Source organism: Heterocephalus glaber, unplaced genomic scaffold (genome assembly GCF_053883595.1).
Source record: "Heterocephalus glaber isolate CG9 unplaced genomic scaffold, H.glaber_assembly_v1.0 deba00001610, whole genome shotgun sequence".
Lineage (NCBI taxonomy): Eukaryota > Metazoa > Chordata > Mammalia > Rodentia > Bathyergidae > Heterocephalus > Heterocephalus glaber.
Genome location: NW_028258381.1, coordinates 7,330,720 through 7,354,264, shown reverse-complemented (window position 1 = coordinate 7,354,264; position 23,545 = coordinate 7,330,720). Strand labels below are relative to the sequence as shown.

Below are 23,545 nucleotides of genomic sequence, written 5' to 3'. Positions count from 1 at the left end.
CCTTGGCCCGATGAAAAGGTTTTTGTTAGCTGGGCATGGTAATGCATGCCTATAATTCCACACAGAGGCAGGAGGATCATGAGTTTGAGGCCAGCCTGGGCAACTCAGCAAGAGCCCATCTGAAGATAGAAAACTAAAATGGACTGTGGATGTAGTTCAGTGTTCCCTGAGTTAAATCCTCAGTACTGCAAAAAAAAATGTGGTTTTTGTTGTTGTTGTTGTTGTTGCTGCACAGGACTACTTCTTAAAGTGTCCTGAGGGCACTTGTTCTTTGGAAAGATGACCACTACACAAGAATGCAAGGCTATGCTGACCCCAACTACTGACCAAATTGTCAAAGTTGTTTCCTCCAGATACCTCTGGGGGAAGCCATCTGCTTTCTTCTGATGGCTCCTCCTGGACTACTTACTCTTTTCATTTTACTTTTTTTCTCTGCAATATTGTGGATAGAACCCAGGGCTTTCACACTGAACTACATGCCCAGTCTTTTTTAAAATTTCTGTATTTTGAAATGGGATCTTGCTAAGTCCCTAAGTTGCTTAGGCTGGACTCAAAGTTACAATTCTCCTCCTCAGTCTCCCCAAGTCCTGGGATTACAGGAACACACCTTTACTCCCTGCCCCATGCTGCTTACTCTTGTCATGAACCATCCTATGATCTGACACCTCTGCAGTGCACTAAGCCTTGCACTTGCGTGTGCGCATATGTTACCCTATCTAGAACTGCATTGGCTTGGGTGCAGCCACAGGCAGTATTTTAACTTAAAAGTGGAATTTTATGTTCAGTTTCTCAGATGCAACCAGCCATATTTCAACCCTCCATAGCCATGGAGGTAAGTGGCTGGCGTTCTGGTCAGTAGAGACACAGGATACTTTTCCCAAGATCAGGGTCCCACCGCATACCCCTCCCTCTCCTACCTCCAGAGCCCTCCTGCTGCCATCTGCAACCACAGCTCACCCTACTCACTGGCCTCCAGACCCACCCTCACCAACAACAGGCATTCAGTCATCCACAACACTGTCACTCCAGGCTGTGGAGGGTGACACCGTCCCAGTTCCCAGCTCAGCACTTATGCAATGCCCACTCAGTTGTTATCAAATAAACTGATAGGAAATTTGCACTAACAGATGTTACATGCTTTTTCTGACTGCTGGGGAACAAATTTCCGATTGATAGACTTGTCCATAATGCAGTCCCATTCATCTCTTCTCACTTGTCTATTTTGAAGTAAACTTTACATGAAGCTTGCCATCCCCTAAAGCACAAATCCTACATATATCATGTAAATTTTCACAAGCCCATATTGGTAGATCAAAAAGCAGAGGTCCTCATGCCTGAAAGATTAGCACTAACTTCTCAAATGGACTAATATTTTAGACTAATCAAGACTAACTTTTTTTTAGTTTATAAAAATAATTCTGGGGGACCGGGGATTTAGCTCAGTGGCGCCATGCCTGCCTCACACGCACAAGGTCCTGAGTTCGATCCCCAGTAGCAAAAAATAAAATAAAATAAAAATTCTGGGGTACTATAAAAAATACAGTGAATGCTACTATTGCTGAGTGCCATCCAAAGGAAAGACAAAAATCTTCAATACCAGTAAGGGTATGTCAAACCTTAGCCAGCAGTCCATTTTTTTGGTGTAGTTAGTCGTGAGCTGCAGTTCAGAGAAGGCGTATTTAAAAGTGTGCCATAAATCCAGATCATGAACAATGCATTAACATGAAATTTTGTTAACTTCATTGGAGTTCTGTGATTAGGCAGCTTCAATACCAGCTTTTTTAGACATGTCATCATGGGAGATGAAAATTGGGTCTCTGTTTATGATCCTGAGTCCAAGATTCAGTCCTCAAAGGAAATCACCTAGTTCTTGCACAAAAAAAAGCCCATCAATCAAGATTCAACATAAACATGATGTTGATTTGGTCTTTTGACCCTGATAGAACTGGGTGAGCAGAGTTGGTGCCAAGGAACACTCCAGTGAACTTTGAGTAAGAGCTTACTACAGTGTTCTAAGAAATGGTGCATATAACCAATGGCCTGAGAAACAGGCAAACAGTTCCATCCTCTAACATGACAGTGCTCTGTGTCACACATTGCTTCTGGTACAGCAATTTTTGTTCTCATCTATCGTATGCACTGCATCTGGCACCACGCAACTTCTGGCCCTTCCTCAAGTCAAAATGACCATGAAATATTTTAAATTGGTTTAGGACATTGAGGCAGCCACAACAATGCAAATAGACACTCATAAAAGATGCCTTCTAGAACTGTTTCAAAGATGGAATGAGTGTTCAAAGTGAGAGGCAATATTCTGAGAGAAATTAATGGTAATGTCTTCTACTGTAATAAATCTTTTTTAATAAATTTAACATTTGCTCTACTTTCTGATCGTCCCTCATACATGCTTCTGTCTCTGGTTCCTTTTGGTCTGCACTGAGAGGTTTTTGAATGCCTTAATGAGCAAGTTCTGCTGCTATCATTGCTCCTTAGATGGTGTGATCCTGTCTGGGATGCAGGGTCACGGACATCTTGGACTTTTTGAGTCCACTTTCACCCCCTGAATGCAGCGTATCTTTCCACTTAGGTACATCTCCTTTAATTTCTTTCTGGAGTTTTATGGTTGTCAATGTAGAGATTTTGTACTTTCTTCTCTCATTATTTCATGTTTTTGATGTTAGCATAAACTTAAAATAATTTGGGGTTACTTTTATTGTTTTATAATAAATTTTACTTTTACATGTTTATTTTATATCTAGCAACCTGTTAAACTTGCTTAGTGATTTGAATGGTTGGACTGTACATTTTTTTCAATTTTCTCTCTATATAATTATGTCATCTGCAAATAATAAGTTTCATTTTTCTTTCAAATTATTTTTTTGTTTGTTGAGACAGGATCAGGCTGACCTTGAGCTACGTAGCCCAGGTTGGCCTCAAACTCACAACGATCCGCCTGCCTCAGCCTCCCAAGTGCTGGGATTACAAGGATGTGCCATCATGCCCAGCTTCAAACTGTGCTGGCATTTCTTCTGACTTCCTCTTTTGGGAGGAACTTCTCATTTAGCAGCAATGGTGAAGAAGGGCACCCCTGATTCACTCACACTGAGGAGGAAAGACTTCTAATGTTTTGCCCGTGTGACTTCTGCTGTGGTTGTGCAGACTAAGAAGTCGCATTTATAACTAAGGATGCTAATGCCTTTGAGGGCAGGTTGTCATGTGAACCTAAATATCAACTCCTTTTGGTAAATGCAATGGGGTGCGATAGCTGGGTCACACAGAGTATATTTAGTTCTTGAAGAAGCTTCCAATTGTCTTCCAAAGTGGCTGTACCATTTTGTATTGCCACCAGCAATGAGTGAGAGTTCCTGCAAAGAATCCACTTGTAAAAATCCTTCTCTATTACATATTTGTTTCCTATTTCATTAATTCCTGCTCTTTTCTTTATTATTTCCCTCTTCCCACACACTCTCCATTTGATGTGTTCTTGTGCTGTTTACAAAGACGAAATAACTTTCCTTCTCAGGACAGCTTTTAGCTTCATCTCACAAGACCTGATATCCAGAATTGTTATGGTCATTCAAGATACCTGATGATGCCCACTGTAGTTTCTCATGGGCATTAGTTTTCAAATAATTAGTATGCATTTCTCTCCTACCTCTAACATGGTCTGAAAATTGACTGACAATTTCAATGCTCTGAAATCTGCCAGGGTGTGCTTTGCAACCCATCCCACATTTGTCTTTGGCAAGCTCTTTACAAGCCCTTGAACTGTGCTGTACCCTGTCTGGTCAAGCCTGCTGAGCATTCTCTTAATACCCAAGCAACAGTGATCTCTGTTTGTTCTATCAGCTCTAGTGAGATCTGTGCAAGCAGTGTTGTGGCTTGAGAATTCATGCAGTTTAATGCTCAAAATTAAAGCTACCAAGACAGTAGAAGCCGAATCCCCCTATGGCATTTAAGGCCTTTGGGAGGTGCTTAGATTAGGCCATTAGGGTGGAGCCCCCACAACTGAATCCTGGAAACCTTATAAAGAGAGACACAGGCAAAGGATATCCATACTCTCGCCATGATACCATGCAGTCTGGGCTGCCTTTCAAACTGTTGGCTTAACAAACCTCTTTTCTTGATAAAGTAGGCTGCCTCGGGTGTTTTGTTACAGTGACAGAAAGCTGACTAATACAACACAGAAGTCAGTGAACCTTTTCTCTCAAGGCAAGATGGTGAACAGTTCAGGCTTTGCTGTCCCTACTCAGTCTGTTACATATTACCCATTCTCCCTTTGACCAACACTTTAAAAACATAAAAGCCATCCTTAGGTCACAGGTCAGAGTGGGCATTTTGCTGACCCACGCTACAATCTCTCTGAAGGAATATAGGTGTATCTATTTCTCTTTTTTTGTTGTCATTTCATCTTAAATATTTTGAAGCTATGGAGGCTGATCATCATTATGAAGTGCCTCTTTTCCACATCGGCTTCCTTGGCTTACTAGCTGGAGAAACATCCTTTGTTCATTTACTTTTAACTTCCTGGTTGGACCTTAGATTCATGACTGATAGACAGTATATGGTTGGTGGTTTCTTTACTTTGGATTTTTAAATTTGAAGTGATTAAAGATCCACAGGAATTTGGGAAGACAGTAATAAAGGGTTCCATGTACCCTCTACTCAATTTTCCAGTGGTAAATATGGCACACTACAGCACAACATCAAACCTAGGAGGCTGGCAGGGGTATAAGTTTTATACACACTTCTGTGTGTGCACAATTCTTTGAACCTACCACAAGACACAATGGTTCAATTCCCACAGAATCTCCCTTGTGCCACTTCTACCTTCTACCCTGTCCCTAATCCATGGCAACTAGGAATATGTTTTCCAGCTTTGCACTGTGTCATTTGGGGAATGTTATATGAATAGAATCATATAATCTTTGTTTTGTTTTATTTTTTGGAAGCAGGGATCGAACTCAGGCCTTTGCACTTGCAAAGCAGGCACTGGAACCACTGAGCTAAATCCCCAGCCTGAATCATATAATCTTTTGCACATGATCTTCTCAAATTGGCTTTTTTACTTACCATAGACCTTCTGAGATCCATTCAAGTTATTTCAAGTGTCAGCAATTCCTATGTTTCCATTATTAAGTTGTACTCTGCAGTCTTTTTTTTTTTTTTTTTTTGGTATATCCATCTTTGAGGGACAGCTAGTGAAAATTTTTTCCCACATTGTGGGTTGTCTCTTCACACTGTTGGCGGTTTCTCTTGCTGTGCAGAAGCTTTTTAGTAAGAAGAGATCCCACTTGTTAATTGTTTGTGATAGTTCACGGGCAACTGAAGTTTTGTTCATGAAATCTTTTTACTACACTGATGTCTTTAAGAGTTCTACCTAACCTCTGTTTCAGGCGATTCAGCGTTTCTATTTTAATATTTAGATCCTTAATCCATTTCGATTTTAGTTTAGTGCATGGTGAGAGATATATGTCTAGTTTTAATCTTTGTCAAGTTGAAACCCAATTTTTCCCGCACCACTTATTAAAGAGGCTATCTTTCCTCCAGTGAGGGTGTTTGGCTCCTTTATTGAAGATGAGGTGGCTGAGTGTGTCTGGAGTTTTTCCAGCATCTTCTAATCTGTTCCACTGGTCCTCAAGTCTGTTTCTTTGCCAGTACCATGCTGTGTTTATCACAGTAGCTTTGTAGTAGTGCTGCACATTAGGGATTGTGATACCCCCTGCCATGTCTCTGTTATCTAGAATTGCTTTTGCTATTCTGGGTCTCTTGTTCCAAATGAATTTTTGGATTGTTTTCTCAAGGTCCTTGAAGTATGCTGCTGGGATTTCTATTGGGATTGTATTGAATCTATAAAGCAATTTTGGAAGTATGCCCATTTTCACTATGTGGATCCTTCTTACCCAGGAGAAAGGGATGTCTTTCCATTTTCTGATATCATCTTCAATTACTTTTTTCAAAGTGCTACGGTTTTCAGAGAACAGGTCTTTGATTTCTTTGATTAGGATGATTCCTAGGTATTTCAGGAATGAAAGGAATTGTTTGCCCTATTTCTGCCTCAGTGAGTCTGTTGTTTGTGTAGAGGAAAGCTATTGATTTTTGTGTGTTGACCTTGTAACCAGCTACTTTACTGAATTTGGTTATTAAGTCTAGAAGACTTTTGGTGGAGTTCTTGGGGTCTTCTATATAGAGTATCATGTCATCTGCAAATAATAACAATTTGACTTCTTCATTTCCTATCTTTATTCCTTTTATTTCTTTCTCTTGTCTAATTGCCATGGCTAATGTTTCCAAAACTATATTGAACAGGAGTGGTGATAGCAGACATCTTTGTCTTGTTCCTGATTTTAGTGTGAAGGATTTCAGTTTTTGACTATTTAGTATGTATTGGCTGTTGGTTTTTCACACATAGCTTTCATCAGATTCAAGTAGACACCGTCTATTATGATTTTTTGTAGGGTTATCATAAATGCATGTTGGATTTTTGTCAAATGCTTTTTCTGCATCTATTGAGAGGATCATATGGTTTTTGACCTTGGCTCTATTGATATGGTGTATTACACTGATTGATTTGTGTATGTTGAACCATCCCTGCATCCCTGGGATGAATTCCACTTAGTCAGGGTGTATGATCTTCTTGATGATCTTCTGCATTCTATTTGCCAGTATCTTAGTAAGGATTTTTGCATCTATGTTCATGAGTGAGATTGGCCTATAGTTCTCTTTTTCAGTTGGGTCTTTCTCTGCTTTGGGGATCACGGTGATGCTTGTTTCCAGGAATGAATTCAGGAGTATTGCTTCCCTTTCAATTCTGTTGAAGAGTTTAAACAGGAGTGACACTAGTTCCTCTCTAAATGTCTTGCAGAATTCAGCAGTGAAGCCATCAGGACCCGGGCTTTTCTTGGTTGGTAAGCTTTTAATTACATTTTCAATTTCACTGATTGATACTGGGTTATTTAGAATTTTTAGGTCTTCTTTGTTCAACTTTGGTAATTCATACATGTCTAGGAATCTGTCCATTTCTTCTGTTTTCCATCTTATTGGTGTACAGGTTCTCGAAGTATGTATTGATGATCCTCTGGATTTCTGCTGGGTCTGCTGTAATTTCACCCTTTTCATTCCTAATTGTATGGATTTGGGCCTTTTCTTTCTTTTTTCAAATAAGGTTGGCTAAGGAATTGTCAATTTTGTTTATTTTTTCAAAGAACCAACTCTTGGCTTCATTGATTTTTTCTATCATTCTCTTAAGTCTCCACTGCATTGATTTCTGCCCTGATCTTTATAATTTCCTCCTTTCTATGGGCTTTGGGTTTGTCCTGCTCTTCTTTTTCTAGGAGCTTGGGGTTCAGCATCAGGTTGTTTAATTGGGCTCACTTTGTTTTCCTAATATGAGTATTCACTGCTATGAATTTCCCTCACAAGAGTCACTCATTGTGTCCCACAGATTCCAATATGTTGTATTGTCATTGTCATTTAATTGAAGGAACTGATTTCTTCTTTAATTTCCTCTGTGACCCATTGGCTATTCAGAAGTGTGTTGTTCAATTTCCATGTGTTTATGAAGTTTTTGCGGTTTCTTTCGCTATTGATCTCCAATTTCATCACACTATCGTCTGATAGCATACAGGGGTTAACTTCAATTCCTTTGCACTTACCTAAATATGTTCTATGAGTGAGTATGTGGTGTATTTTGGACAACAACCCATGTGCAGCTGAAAAGAATGTGTATTCTGATTTTGTGAGGTGAAACACTTTGTAAACATCTGTTAGGTTCATTTGTTCAAGAGTTTGATTGAGTTCTAGTATTTTGTTGCTTGCTTTTTGTCTAGTTGATCTTTTTGTGACAATGGGGTATTGAGGTCCCCCACTACAATTCTATTAGTGCTTATTTGATTTTACATGTCCATTAGTATTTGTTTTATATAGTTGGGTGCACTAGTGTTTGGTGCATAGATATTTACGATTGTCATCTCTTCCTGTTGGATTGTTCCCTTTACAAGGATATAGTGTCCTTCTTTGTCTCTCTTAATCAGTGTGGGTTTGAAATCCACTTGGTCTGCAAAGAGGATAGCTACTCGTGCTTTTTTTAGGGTTCCCATCGCATGGAGTATTGTTCTCCACCCTTTAACTTTCAGTCTATGAGTTTCTTTTTGAATTAAGTGTGTTTCTTGTATGCAGGATATTGTTGGATCTTGCTTCTTGACACATTCTGCCAGTCTATTTCTTTTGATTCATGAGTTGAGACCATTAACGTTGATGGTTATAACTGATACATATTGAGTTACCATTGTCATGACTTTTTCCTTTTGTTTGATTCTCCCCCTTTGCTTTTAATTTGTTGTGCCCAGTGAATTCATTCTGCTGGGCTTCCTGGGGTTGTGATCCTCATTGCCTTTTCCTAGGATTTTTTCTAAAAGTTTTTGGAGTGCTGGTTTGGTATTCATGAAGTTCCTAAGGTGCTCTTTGTCATGGAAGTATCTTATTTCACCATCAATTATGAAAGATAGTTTGGCAGGGTATATCAATCTGGGTTGGAGGTTGTTTTTCTTTAGGGCTTGCAATACTTCACTACAAGCTCTTCTTGCCTTGAGGGTTTGCGTTGAGAAGTCTGCTGTGATTCTGATGGGCTTTCCTTTGTAAGTGATTTGTTTCTTTTCTCCAACTGCTTGTAGAATTTTGTTCTTCTGTTCTGTTTCTGGAATCTTAACAATTATATGCCTATGTGTAGACTATTTTTTTTTTGATCAAGGCTAGTTGGGTCCTATATGCCTCACTTATCTGTATGTCAAGTTCTTTTCCCCTGCTTGGGAAGTTTTCTGCCATTACTTCTGTTAACAGGTTTTTTTATGTCATCTGCACTCTCTCCTGTTTCTTCATTGACTCCAATCAGTCTTACGTTATTCTTCTTTGCATCGTCTAGCAGCTACTGCATTGATTTCTTGTGTTCCCTTACAATTTTAAAGAAATTTTTCTTTTCCTGGTCACTAATTGCAATCTTATCTTCTGTATCTGAAATTCTGTCTTCACATTGGCATATTCTGCTGCACAGAGTTTCAGTGGAGTTTTTAATCTCCTGGAAATCTTTTTTGCAGCTGTTTTATGGATTCCATTTGTTTCCTACGTTGGGATTCCGTCATATTCCTCAGGTCCTCTATGTTTTTATCCGTGTCCTGTCTAGATTTATTATGTCTTGCACTATGGACACAATCTTTGCTGTTATTTGAGAAATTATTTCTAATTTCATTTTTTCCAGATCCTCTTTTGTTGCCTGTTCAGGGAGTCCAGGTGGTTGAGTATCAGTGTTCCATCTCGTTTCTCTTTGGGGTTGCTGTAGGTGATCTCAAAGTCTGGTTCTGAGGCTTGTTTATGTGTCTTCTCATTTTGACAGGGGGCGGGGGGGGGGGGAGGAGCTGCTGCCGCCTGCTCAGCTCACCTCCTCTGTGCTGGGAGCTCAGCACACCTACCCGGAAGCCTCCTCTGGGCTGGGAGCTGTGGCACGCTGACCCAGAAGCCTCCTCTGTGCTGGGAGCAGTCACTCTGCAGTCTCTTTAAACATTCACCCACATTAAGACATCTAGGTTGTTTCCAACTTCTACTATTACAAATAAAGCTGCTAAGAATATTCAAGTACAGGTTTTTCAATGAAACTAACTTTTCATTTCTCTAGGACAAATGCCCAGGAATGTGACTGCTAGATCATATGGTGAGGGGATATTTAGCCTTTTAAGACTCTGCCAAATCATTTTCCAGAGTGCCTGCATACATTTTGTACTGCCACCAGCAACAGACAAGGCTGAGTGTGAATCTCACATCCATGCCACAATTTGGTAGTCACTCTTTTTAAAATTTATCCTTTCACTCTGTGTGGTGGCATCTTGTGGTTTTATTTGCATAAACTTTTCATTTGCTTATTACTATCCAAGTACTGCTCTGGTGAAATTTCTGTTCATGACCTGGGCTACCTTTTAATTGTACCATGCTTTTACTGTTGAGTTTTGAGATTATATTTCTAGAGAATAACAATGTCAGGTGAGTGGTTTGCAACTACTTTCTTCAGTCAGTAGCTTACCTTTTTCTCATCTTAATGAAAAATTTTAAATTTTGTTGAGGTCCAATTTATTTCTTTTATGACTGTGGTTTTGGTGTGAAGTCTGAGAAATCTTTGCCAAAGAGCCCCACAGATTTTCTAGGATTTTCCAAAAGTGTTACATTGAATTTCATGTTTTACTTGAGTTTACCTTTGTACAAAGTGTGGGGTCAAGGCTGAGATTCATTTTGCCTTTGGATGTCTGACTGCTCTGGCACCACCTGCTAAAGCCTCCCCTTCCTCTGATGAACTGCTTCTGTACCTGTCAATCAGCTAAAGAGCACATGAGCGTCTAACCAGGAGAACTGAGGTGACAGGTCATGTCCACTGGCCAAATGTCTACTCTTCACCAACATGATACTGGTCATTTATTGGATCCCTAAAGGAAGCTACAGCATCAGGTACAGCAATCCTTTCCACTTTCTTCATCAGACTCATTTGTCCCAAGAGACTGGGTTCTTTGAAGGTCCCTATTTTACTCTTTGTAAACCCTGACAAATCCGGCACATCGCAGGAATTCAGATTTCTACTCAGGGAATGAATATGACAAGTACCAGAACATGACCTGTCACCTCAATTCTCCATCAACTGCTACAGCTCAATCAATGAATGGGCAGGAGGGGCTTTAAAGGAAAGATATTAAATGTACTTTCTAATTTGATACTTGTTCACAAGCACACAGTTACTGTCTATGTAACTCAAGCCAAGATTTTGACTCACGGCTCATCCTGCCAGCAAAAGCTAACCAGCCCAGCCTGCTCCAAGACACATGTGAAAACTATAATCCTGAATGCTGGATTTTCCTGACATTTCTACACTAGAAGGAATGGCGTTCACAGGCATCTATCTGTTTTCAGGCCAGCACATATGCTGTGTGCTATAACCATCCAGGAGAGTTCTGCTTTGGTGTGATGCCAAAACTGCTGAGCCGCATGCCAAAACACTGAGCCCAGCAATATCTACAGACTCTAACCCCTGCCTGTAATCCTGAGCGCAGACATGGCAGCCAGCATCACAGCAGGAGATGCGAGCTAGACGTAGCACCCTCCACTACCCAGCTAAGCGACTGCCAGCAAGTCACACTACATCTGGGATCCTCCATCACTGCATCTATGCAAATGAGAACTGTATTTGATTCTACTCATTACCAGTCTGATGAGCTCCCCCTACCCTAATGAAGGACCAGGCCAGGTACTAAAGTAGACATCCTGTCCTTGAGAAAAGAAAATCTACTGGTAATAATCACCAGCGTTCTCTACAGCAAGGAAAGGAAAGGTAATGTGGTATGGATACAGTTTATCTAGCAGACAATTCCAGAGTAAAAACTAGACTGGCAACTCCCCACTCATGACACTAAACCCTGGAAAGTTTACTCTTGAAAATACCCCTAAATGAATTTAGAGGTTAGAATGTGCTCTGAATATCAGCAATGTTTTAGAGAGATAAAGCCTTTTCACTCAAGAGCAAACACCACACTGAGTGATTTGTGACATGTCAGAATTTATCAACTCCTCAAGATCATGCATGAGAGGGAATTCTAAGAGGACAGGGGCCCTTCGGGTATCTGCTCTTCTGTAGACTCATAGTGACTTGAACTTCACAACTTACACACAATTTATCCCTTCATCTCTCCTCTCTGAAAAATTACCATAGCATCTAATCCAAATCAGCCCAACAAGGCACAGGGCTAGGGGACCAGGGTGTGGACAGTAAGCTCCTTGAAGGTCAGTACCTGGGCTGGAGGAAACATCAGAACTTTGGTAAAATCCTTAATTTAAGAAGCTTTATACAGACACTAATTCAATTTTCTAAATGTAGCTTTGTTTTGGCCCTGCTCTACACACAGCCAGGATAAGACATCCAGAAAAAACTGAAGGATAAACATGCTGCTTCTTTCTGTGTTAGTACTATGAGTTATGCCCAGTACCTCCACCATTCCCTATGCTGCCTCTTGTATCTGACAGTTATTTCAAACATGCCATGGTTGCAAAATCTTTATATTCTAGAATGTGTTTAAACGTGTTTCTCAGGCATGTCTGTCCTGTGTTTTTACTTTCCTAAGTATAAGCTAAGTTTCATAAAACAGACCATGCCCCTCCTCATTCTCCTTGGGGAAGCACTGGACCCAGCTGCCTGAGGACAGGTGGCTTATGAAAAGCGGGATGGCCAAGACCAGAAAAACACAACTAATTTAAGCTAACTGGGGTTACATGGGGAAACAGAAACACAGAAGGCCACAGGGCAACTCTGCTTCCCTCAAGGGCGCCTGGAATTCAGGGAGCATCCTGGAGCCCCAGGTCAAGGTGGCAGAGGACTGGCAGGATGGATCTGAGGCTCAGAACATCAGCTTGGTGAGAACAGTCACTGTGATCCACAGATATGGCTTCTGGCTTGTCCAACTCAACAAATACAATTAATAAACAAAAGCAGCCTCTATTTTGGAAATAGGATTTAAGGTGCTTTGGAATGAGAGCAAGGAAAAGCTGAGGTAATGAAGCCCAGGGTCCCTGTGGCACTGGGCAGAAACTGAAACCAGAAAAACCAGTTAGTGTTCCAAATGCCTCACAGTAAATATTTAACAGCAAACAGCTCAACTCTGGAGTGTTTATACGCGAAGGAAGGCTCATTTACTCAAGTCAGCTGGCAGTGATGTACAATGACAGTTCCATGGAACAACACTGCTAATCTAAGTTTCTGATCCTATTAGTGAGCTTGTTCTGTAAGCAGAGTAACACTAAATACATTACTATTTGTTAACAAACAAAACAGGTAAACTGATTTTCTTTAGTCCAAAAGCCCTAGACTGACTTTAAGAGATGCTACATTAAAATTCTTGCTCCTTCTCAGAAGTCTGATTACAGTTTGGCACAATCTTACAAAATAACCCATAAAGTTGCAAGCAGAAGGTCCTGAGTTTGATCCCCAGTACAAATAAAAATCATAAAGGAGCTGTCCCAGTAGGCAGGCCAGGCAGCCTGCAGCCAGCCCGCACTCACATTCAGCCCTGTGCAACCTTCTTGTGTCAGGACAGAGGGACATGGAAATTATTAAAAGTGGTTCACGAGAGCAAAGACAACCTAAGACCAGGTACTTCCTACTCGGCAGTACTGCACTCCACAGCCAAGCATACCTGAGTTCCGTGTCCCGCCTGACATCTTACCTGTCCTTTGCTCGGATCCTCCCTGACCATTCTGAAAAGGAAGGTTTTACTTACTGAAGGATTTACTTGGTGCGTGCACACCATCAGTGAATTGACCTTGCTGTCCTCAACAAGGGCTATGTATCATAGCCTAGAAAATACCACTGGCTTTAAACAAATTCAAATCTTCCTTAGCATCCTATCAACTCACTTACTTTTGGCCTCTATAGTTCCCACCTTAACTAGTTTGCATGTCAAATACCGTGTCCAGAGTGGAATCCTGTGATGCAACGTGATATCTGATAGTGGCTTCTAGACAGAATTTGGCTCAGAGCAAGAGAGCTATGCAAAGGAAGAAAGCTTCTTTGAGGGTGATGGAAGGTGTCTCGTCAGGGACAGTACAACTACTGAAAAGATAGTACTGTTGGTCCAAACACTTGTGAAAGAGGGACAGATTAGGCAATGGGCAGTCAGCATGCCACACTGTATGGAAGGTGAGAAGTCCAAGGAGCAGGGCTCTACAAGCACACCAAGGATGGTGACTGTCCTATGTGGCCTTCCAGCAGCACAGTAACATGCCTCGGTGTGCCTCTGAGAACATCATGCATGGGCTGTGCACTCAGGGTCAAGGAGCAACTGTTCACCACACCTCCTTAGATCTAGCACACAGTGACTATTTAAAAAACAGTTATTGAACTTATAAGTAAATAAGTGGGCACCTTTTAAGGCTGGATGGAAAACCTACCATTTTCTGGTCCTATATTAGAAGGGAAAAAAATGTTGAACAGGGCATATGAGTTACCAATAAGAAATCCAGAGAGTGCATTGTGAAATCCTTTATTTCTCATAAAGCAAAGAAGGCAGAGTGGGACTCTGGCCAAATAGTACGAGATGCTGAAACATTATGAAAGGCAATGAACACCAACATCTGCTTCAAAGCAGACCTTGTAATTCTTGCCTCCAGCAAGCTAATTTTTATTTCACTCTTTAAACCAGGCATAAAGTGACTTGTATTGCAATGCATCCCTAGAATTTTAAGTGACACAAAGAACAAGAGTAACCCACTAGCAAGTGCTACATGGCATACCCCAGCAACTTGTGTACATAGGCTATAAACTCTGGCACATCACTGAAATGTTGGCACTAACAAGTGGAAACAGCAACAAGCTTCCTGTATTTCAAATGCATGAAAACGGTCTCCACCTGGCCAAAGAAGGTGTGTTGTCCAGCTACTTGGGCATCCCAGCCATGGCCAGCCATGTCAGCATCCCTTGTGGCCCAGTTGGGCCCACCAAGAGGAGGGCACTCCTGGCTGGGGACAGCCCTCGCCTTCCAACCAGACTCACCTGAGCTAGTCTGATGGACAAAAATCCACCGGGAAAATAAATTCTCTTGAATTTGTTCAGATGGCTTCTGGAAAGGACCCAAGAATAAAGAAAATAAAGTGCAGCTTGGTATAAAGATAGTAAATGTGGGAGAATTCACATGAAAAGAGGAATAATAGTACACAGTATCTTTGGGCATCTACCAGGTGGTACCTTGCAGAGGTAGGCAACATCTCCTATGGATTTGAGCATTAAAGTTCCTACCTATCTGTTCTCCTGGGTCATCTCACTGTCTGATGGCTCTGCCTCCTTGCAGTGACTCCTGCCAGAAGTAAGGGACATCTTAGTTTCAGACCTTCCTGTCCAAATCCAGGCTACCCTGGGAGCCTGAAAGGACGTTCCAAGGTGAGGGCTCAGAGAGCCCAGGCATAGAAGCCACTCCATGACTCCAGGTGCAGACAGACAGATGCCCTTACTGTGTCCAAGAAGCCTGGCTCTCAAGCACATACTTAGGACTTTCACACACGTGTGCACTAGTAGTTTCATACACACATGTGCACAAGCATATGTGCATGTCTGCTTAACACCCCATTCCTTACCATTTTAGTTCTATATTAACAACTCATATAAGGGCATTATAAAGAGAATGCTAATGTAAAAGAAAATAAAAACAACTCATAACTTTACTTAGACAAAGTAGAAGTTACTATTATTGACTGAATATTTTCTCAGGAAAGCACAATGCAGGACTTTGGGATGCACTCTCCTAGTATTCTATCTCTTCCCAAGTAACTGTTACAGACACCCACCCATCCCCGTCCTCTTTTAATTCCTACTCCAGGTAGCCCTCTCTGGGGCTCATCCTATGTCTTCCAGGGTAGGAATATGATCCACAACTAGTCAGAGAAGCCCATCCTGGGCCAAACTAGTATCTGGTTCAGCAATGGACTTGAAAGAAGACTTCTAGGGAATGCAGCAGAGTTATCCAAAAGCACTCTCCCAATTCTGGTATGGGCTTACACCTACAGAGACTCATCCCAGGATGAGGTGAGGGCCAACAGCACTCCTCCTATCTCATGCCTTCTACCCCTAAATTTGTACTTGTCAAAAATTCAACTGGTAGGCAGGGTCTCTGAGAACTCTGACCAACTTTCCAATCAGCTCCATGCATGCACTAGTGTCCTGCCTACTAAGAGTGAGATAACTGAGAACACACTGAATTTGCAGATGCACTACACTGGTGATGTCAGGGAGGGCTACATTAAACATAGGTGTGCCGAAGGGAGGGCTAGGAATGGGGAAAAAATAAGAACCAAGATGCATTATATAAAGGTACAATTCCCAATGAGAAATGTAATTGTGTTGTATACCTACAATGTACCAATAAAAGAATTTAATACAAAAAATAAATAAATAAAAATAAACAAACAAATAAATAAATAAATAAACATAGGTGTGCCGCACACAAGAGTGGTGAAAACCACGAGAATGTTTACTGTTCACCTAACAGACAACAGGGGTCAGAGATCTCAGGGTCAGCTGCACAGCTCAATAGCATCATGTAAGGCTAAGGCTCCATCTGTCTTTCCTTGGAGTATCAGCACTTTCTCCTTACACAGTAATAGGGAAAAAGTATACCTACATTCAGCCTTCTCAAATACCCTAATCTCCCCTGAGTCTTGCGGGCAAAACTGGGCCAAACAGCCTCATGACCCGCTAAAGAAAAACACATAGAAGAGGGGTGAGGAATGGCTTCCCTCTCTCTACAGTGGTGCCTTGGTTCACAAACTCAATTCTCTATTCACAGTCTCAATTCTCTCTCCACAATTCTGGTCACAAACCGAACTGGATGAGAATCAAATCAAATTCTCCCCATAAGGTCAACACTGAACCTAACCATTGAATTTGATTTGGTTCTCATCAAACTCAGTTTTTGAACAGAACTGAGAAAGAATCAAGTTTGTGAATCGGGGTACCATTTATCTACCTGTGACATACACATTATTTACATAAAGAAACTTAGGAGAAATTAAACAGAACATGTTCTGAGTTACAATTGTCAGGGGCTCTCTTTAAGTACACAATGTATGAAGGAAAGGCTCTTCTGGGTGGTGAAAAATGTTCTCAAGTCGAAAGTAGTGATGGGTGAACTGTGAGAATCTACAGGAAGCCACTGCACTGCACCCTTTAAATGGATGAACTGTACGCAGAGCTACAGGAAGAAATCAAGCCTAGAACACCAAGGAAAACAAGTCCCTAAAGGTGTTAAGACACTGATCTTTATAAGGAAGGTATGAGGTAGTGTGTGAACTGTTATCCACCATTCTGCCATTCCTCCCTTCATGTGCCGTCCCAACCTGTTACCCAAGACATCCCACTGGCAGTGGCAGGCACAGGGTTAATCAACTGAAGAGGGTAACACTAGCCAGCTCTGCTCCTGCACTGCAAAACTAAACCTTGCGAAGAACTTTAAAGAACCAGAGCTGCAACACATGTGACAGACAAGGCTGGGCAGTGTCTGTGCCTTGTCCCCTGAAGGAGGGGGCTGGTTCAGATAACCAAGAGCAGAGTGAAAGCTTCCCAGCTCTCAAGGAGAGCCAGAGGAAGCAGCCAGGTTGTGAAGAAAGCCCTTCATTGGTTACTGAGGCACACAGGACCTCCCCTGGCTCTTCTGGCCCAGTCTTTGTGGGAGGACTGGGGTGACTGATCCTAGGGGCCTGGGGGACACCTCAGTGGTGAAGTCAGTGAGGCCCTACAGCAGGATAGGGACATCTTGGCCACCAGTGAGGACTTAACCCTTCATCCTCAGCTGCATGACATCCATGATGAATTTCTGTTGATTTATAGAATGGGAGTTTGAAAAGAAAATATGTTGCTTTGAGAAAAGAAAAATGCATTTTTTATAAAACTGAAATTATATACTGAGATTTGTTTCTAGTCTATTATTGGAAAATAAGCTATATTTGAAAGATTTTTACTTATCAAGACAAAGTACATCCACTGGCAGTATTGATGGACTGCTTACAGTACTATCAACAATACAACAATTTTTAGCCATATCAAGCAAATCTATAACTACTTATCCAATATTTACAAAGACTCAGTTTCACCTTCCAGGAACCAAGCTATCTGGAGTCCTAGGAATATCTGGCTTCTAAACATTCTCCAGGACAGGGAAACTTTCCTCCTAGGAACTGGATGTGGGGGCAAGAGTGGAAATTGCACATCCAACTGCAGTAGAGGGTAGCCTGTTTCAGCAATGGCACAGGCTGCCATTCAAGGACCACTGGTGCTCGGAAGTGCTTTTCACCTCTTTACCAAGAGGGTTCCTTCTAGCTTTTATCTTCATTCTCTCTAAACCATAATCTGAATTCTCTGCTTCAAGTTACCCACAGAGATCATACTTTCTTGCCTGGCAACAGAATTCACAATAGGATGTATGTGTACTTTTAATTCTGAATTTCCATTAATGAGTTTTAGAGCATCTCTACTGTTTCAAAAGACAACTTTCCGCTTAAGTTTATAATGGTTTTTGGCCAAAGGAAAAGGACAGAGTGGTATGGGCTCAGCTGGGTGTCTTCTCCTACTTATTCCATTCCCTCCAGGTCCTGATGAGGATACAGCAAGCAGAGGGAGGAAAGCCCACCTCACGCCACCTGCAGCATCACTGGTCAGGCCTGCAGGCTCCCATCCAAACACAGGTCCGTAACTGGCAGAACTAAGGAGGATTACTGCCAGAACACTACTCACTTGATATACTGTATTTACTTCAGCAGATCACCCATTTGTCAGTAGATGGCAAAATCTCTCAGCTGCTTATAATGAGAGGAAGCCCCTTCCCATGGTCCTCTACTCTGGTCCAAGTGCCACGCCTAGGTGAGGTCTCCACAGCCCAATCCGTCCACGCCAAGGCTACCTAGAAATCTGGGAATAAGCTGTGCTCTAGGATCTCCCCACCCATCTTCTCTCCCTGACAAGGCATGTAGTACTCTCCTGTGACCCTGCCCACTTTGAGACAGTTGCCAGACTCGTGGCTGTCCTTCCTCACAGCCATACCCTTCCTCAATCACCTTCTCAGTCCATGCATACCCAACTCTTTCTTAGGGGCAAGAGAGACAGTGCGGGAAACCCCTCCTGACCCCTGACTCATAGGTCACTCTGGGGGGGCCGGCTCTGCCTCCTCCACTCTTAAGGCACCAGAACCTAATTCCCTTCTTCTCTCCTCACACAGCTCTGCTCTAATACTCTCTGCCAACAACTCTTTAATTTGAATTGCTCCTGAGAAGGGGATCTGTTCCACAGGTGTATCACTGAAACCATTACTCAATTACTAAAAACATTATTCAAGATAAGCATCATTTGAGAACAGGGACAAAAATCAAAGGGTGAACCCCAACACTCACCTACAGTTTTAAAAGACCATAGATGTTCCCCCGGGTAGGGCAGAAACAAAAAGCATGGAAAGCAAGCAGCAGGGAACAGTGACTCTCCTGCCCATCCCTGAGGAGTTCCCAGGACCCACCGGAGTCCCAGCCTCAATGTTCAGCAACATAGGTCTATGTAAGCTTCCCACAGCTTTGCTTTACCACATTTTGGTCTCAGAAATCCAAAAGACCTCAAAGCATGGACAGTTTCTCTCCCATACAAAGGTGTGGAAGCTAAAACAAACCAGCAGGAGCCCCACAGGACCCAGTATATGGCCAGACAAGGGACCTGAGGACAGAGATATGCCACCATGGGATGGCACATTCTCCGCCCCTCCACTGGATGCTGTAAACTCTAGAGCACTACTTCAGCTTTCCAACCCAGGACTGATGAATCAAATCCCAAATTCATTCCAGTTATCTACCCACATGTGCAAGGGGGCCATCGGCCTCCCCAGCTGTGGGTCTGATCTCATAACATTCCACACAATGGAATGGAAACATCAGAAGAAGGAAAGGTGCTCTCCTCTGGCTTTCCTAGGAGGTCCCATAATCAGCTCTCCCCAGGGCACTGCTGGGAACACCACAGGGAACACAAGCTGCATGCATTGCTTCCACAATCACACAGCTGTGTGCCTAGACCAGACAGACTCTGCCCATTTCAGTCACCAACAGTTGGTATACCTTTAAATTGCATGGATCAATTTATTAAATGTTGGCAGGGTGCTGAGTACTAGAAAATACAAAAGAGCACAGCACTATCCTTTCTTTCCAACAGATCACAATCTGGCAGAGGAAAAGACCATGAAAACCCACAAGCAAGTACTCGGGCATCTTGCCTGCAGCCAGCCCAAGACACACTGTAGGAAACTCCAGGAAGGGCTCAGCACATGCATTTAAAGAAAAGTCCACACGGTAAAAGGTATCCCTTTAAAAAGGCAAGTAAAAGATACCACAGGCTCAAAGGAGAGGTCAGAGAAGGTGGTAGAAGACTAAGTACCCAGTGATATGGCAGGCTAGGCATTTTTAGTCTTTGCCTGGGCAACTTTGTGCAGTGGGGTTCTCACTGGAAGAAATGAATGAGGAAATAAAGTAGAGAGAGTAAAGTTGCAGGCACACTGTAAAGCTTGCTCCTGTGACTAGAGAAGGGCAGCAGACAAAATGGAACTTTGCTATAGGACAATCTGTTTTCCTAAGTTGGGAGACACCTGAGTTTTTCAACCAGGGGAAAGAACCAGCAGAAGATACCAAGTTAAAGACAGAGGATGAAGAAAAAGGCATAAATGAGGGAACAACTTCATGAAGAGCTGGGTGCTCCCCAGGGCCTCGACTAGAGGCCTCAAGAGCTAAGAGCAGCCCTATAATGTTGAAGTGAATAGTGAAGTTGACACATTTAAGTGATCTTTCAAATCATTCCTGGCATCTTAAATTCTCAATATATTAAAGTGTTAAAATGTGGGTGCTGCACAGAAATTTGTGGAAATTTACAGATTAGAATCTTGAAGAGATGTAATCCACTATCAGAGAGCTCAGCAAGAAAATAATTTCAAAAAGCCACATTTACCGAACACTTGTTTGATATGAGCTCACTGTAAGAACACCAGGTTCAGCTGGTTATAAACTGTCCCATCAGAGATAGCACCAAGAAACCAGGATCCAGAACACACAAGGCCCCAATGAGCAAAAGCCTGAGGCCTTGTAGTACATATAACTACAGCTGTGTCACATGGACAACATTTATCTGTCACATTCTATAACTAACAAAAACGGTACTGCTCTTTCAGAGTCCCCGATGCTGGCATAATTCCTCTGTGCACTTGCACAGTGTCAGCTCGCTTGAAACTGCCTGTGCTCCAGTTACCGGCCCAGGAGGTTCTGAAATGTACTCATGGAGCAAACTCAAGTCCAGAATAGGTCACTTTTAACCACTTAACAGTTTACCTCGAGGGTCACTTGGCCAGTGCATTTGTCTATGTACTATCTGGAGGGTTACTTGGGTGGGTGTCATTTCAATCAATTTTTGTACTGAATAAATTTGATAAAATTGTCATTTCTATTATTCCTGGTATATTACCTTATAAAAATTAATGAAAAAATTATGCAATTTTTGGTCACCCTGTATTTAAATAATTGCACTGGTAAGTGGTTAATGTGGCATGGCTTGAATTTCTAACAGGATTTCACCGACTCCTATTCTTTTCCTTTTAATTCTTCAACAAAATATGACCAAGAACTTTTTAGGAGTGGTGATGAGAGGGTGGTGGCATCTCCTCTGAGTTCCTAGCTCACACTAAGCTCTCAATATGAAGAATCCAGAGGTTTCTAGCTTGGGTAGACTTCCGTGTGAAGGAGGCAGGAGACAAAGCCCAAGGAGGGGTGAGGATGTCCTTGCGCAGAGACTCATCAGAGACTCCCAGAAGACAAAGAAAGCCAGAAGAGTTTCTTGGGGCTTGTCCCAGAAGGGGCAATGGTGGATTTAAGAACCCCATGTTACACTAGACCAAGACTAGCCTATAGGCCCAGCTCCATGAGGTGTGTGATAGGCACTCTACCTGACTCAGTGACACATAACACAGCCATGGTGTCTGTCTGACAGAGAAATAGACTCTGGGCAATCATTAGGTTTCTGTGCAATACCAGGGCGAAAATGAGGCAGCTTTTCACCCCTTTTACATTCTAGAGTAGGTGGTATGCCCAAGTTAGAAGACACTTAGCATAGAGAGGATTCTGAATGAAGATTCCTCGCTTCAGGGCAAGGCCCCTCCCCTACATCACAATGGACAGAACTAGGGAAGTGACTGATGCATCACAGTGTCTGCAGGACACACATCTCATGACAGATTAGTGAGGGCACCAGAGTTCATGGTGACTCCTTTGCCCCTGGCAAACTTGTCTTAAATGATCTAGGCAGAAGATTCTACCTCCCCACCTTTGAAGCTTTTTCAAGAGGGAGACTCTGTGTTACTTAGTCTACATAGCTCAGTCTTTTACTTAATTTACTTCTTTAGCATAGATTCTAACTAATCACAAATATCTGTGTGTGTATGCTTATCACGTGAGTGGTACCAACTATGTATTACATGCTCTCTCTAAGGTACAGTAAGCAAGCAGGTCCTCTAGAAATAGAAGGCAGAAGCCCACACTGGCAGTTATACCTGTGAACACGAAGACTAGTAAACACATGACTTACACTGAGCAATGACACAAGCACAACTAGGAAAGAAGGCCGCAGTCACTTTTGGAGTAGACTCAGTTCTCCCATACAGCCAGTGAAACAGCAGCCTTCTGGCATTCGAAGACTGCTCTTTGCCTCTCTGCACATTATGCAGGAATGTTATGTTTTGTTTTTTTAAAACTGGAAGCAAATTTTCTTTTTTTATTATTTATGTAACTATTGCAATTTAAGTGCTTTCATGTTGCTTGATTTCATACATAATGGATTCTGCATGTGTAAGGGTGTGTGGAGTTGTCCTTTAGTATCTGCAGGGGGTTGGTCCTAGAACTCTCCTGGGAAACCATAAACTCATGGATGCTCAAACCCCTACACAAAATGACAGCTTTTGCTTATCTCCTGTACGTGTGCTCCTATGAACATGACTCAGTACTTAATACAATGTATATGCTATATAGTTATACAGTATTGTTTAGGGAGTAGCAAAGAAAAAGGTCTGCACATATTCAGCACAGATGCAATTTTTTAAAAAGTATTTTCAATCCATGGTTGGTCAAATAAGTGGATGTAGAAACTGCAGGTGCAGAGGGCCAACTATATCCATGTATACACTATACTATATAGTAACAACATAGATATGTACTATTATAGCATATGGCTTCACACATAAATCCAATCACCTGATTGGATATTAAGTGCACGTGTAGTTTAAGGCTGAATTAGAGCTGCTATGTGTTCAACATCAGCCTCTCTAAGTGACAGACCCAGAACTACCCTGCTGCCCAAGGCTTCCTCATTTGTATACGAAGGACAAAATGATGAGAAAACAAGCTTCAGTGTGCATTTGAAGTACCATGCAAGAATAGAGGAAAGGTGGCAAGGCTCTGACTTCCTGTGCACAGCGCCAGTGGGACAGGTGAGTGCAGGCTGAACTGCTAACACCCGAGAAGGCACCATGTTCCCCTGACACCAATGACACCAATGAGGCTGATCTCTTCTTTTCTAACTGTCATATCATCAGAACAAGACTAAGAATCATCAAGTTTCTCAGAACTGAGACAGAGCAGTGGTTGTCAACATCTGACCTGGTGCCCATCTGGAGCTTCTCCAAAGATGTAGTGAAACCACCAACTCATGAAGAGACCTCAACTGAACATACCTTCTTGATCTTTTCTGTGTCATACCAACTATCGTGGAGAAGGATGGAAAAAAACCTGAGCCTATGTCACAATATGGGTATCCAGGGCTGCAACAACTGATCATATCTGTACCTGTAAGTTTATGAGCTGTGCAGTTGATTTTCCTTGGAGGCACAAGGCCTGAGCAATAAATGCATACAAATCCTCCAGGCAAAGAGTGTCTACCTGAAAGTGACAAAGAAAAGATCAGAGTTAGGCT

General features: G+C 42.1%; 1 protein-coding gene across 10 annotated transcripts in view; it reads right to left on the bottom strand.

Moving 5' to 3' along the window:
• Fam120b (family with sequence similarity 120 member B) overlaps positions 1–23,545 on the bottom strand; it is a 109,240-nt gene that overhangs the window by 11,517 nt on the left and 74,178 nt on the right. For all 10 annotated transcript variants that reach the window (XR_015445387.1, XR_015445388.1, XR_015445391.1 and 7 more), the window contains one exon: positions 23,419–23,511. Coding sequence is in view for 6 of the 10 variants with exons in the window: in XM_087196014.1 (XP_087052140.1) it covers positions 23,419–23,511 (93 nt within the window). In the remaining 4 variants the exon portion in view is untranslated. The remainder of the gene's footprint in view (positions 1–23,418; positions 23,512–23,545) is intronic.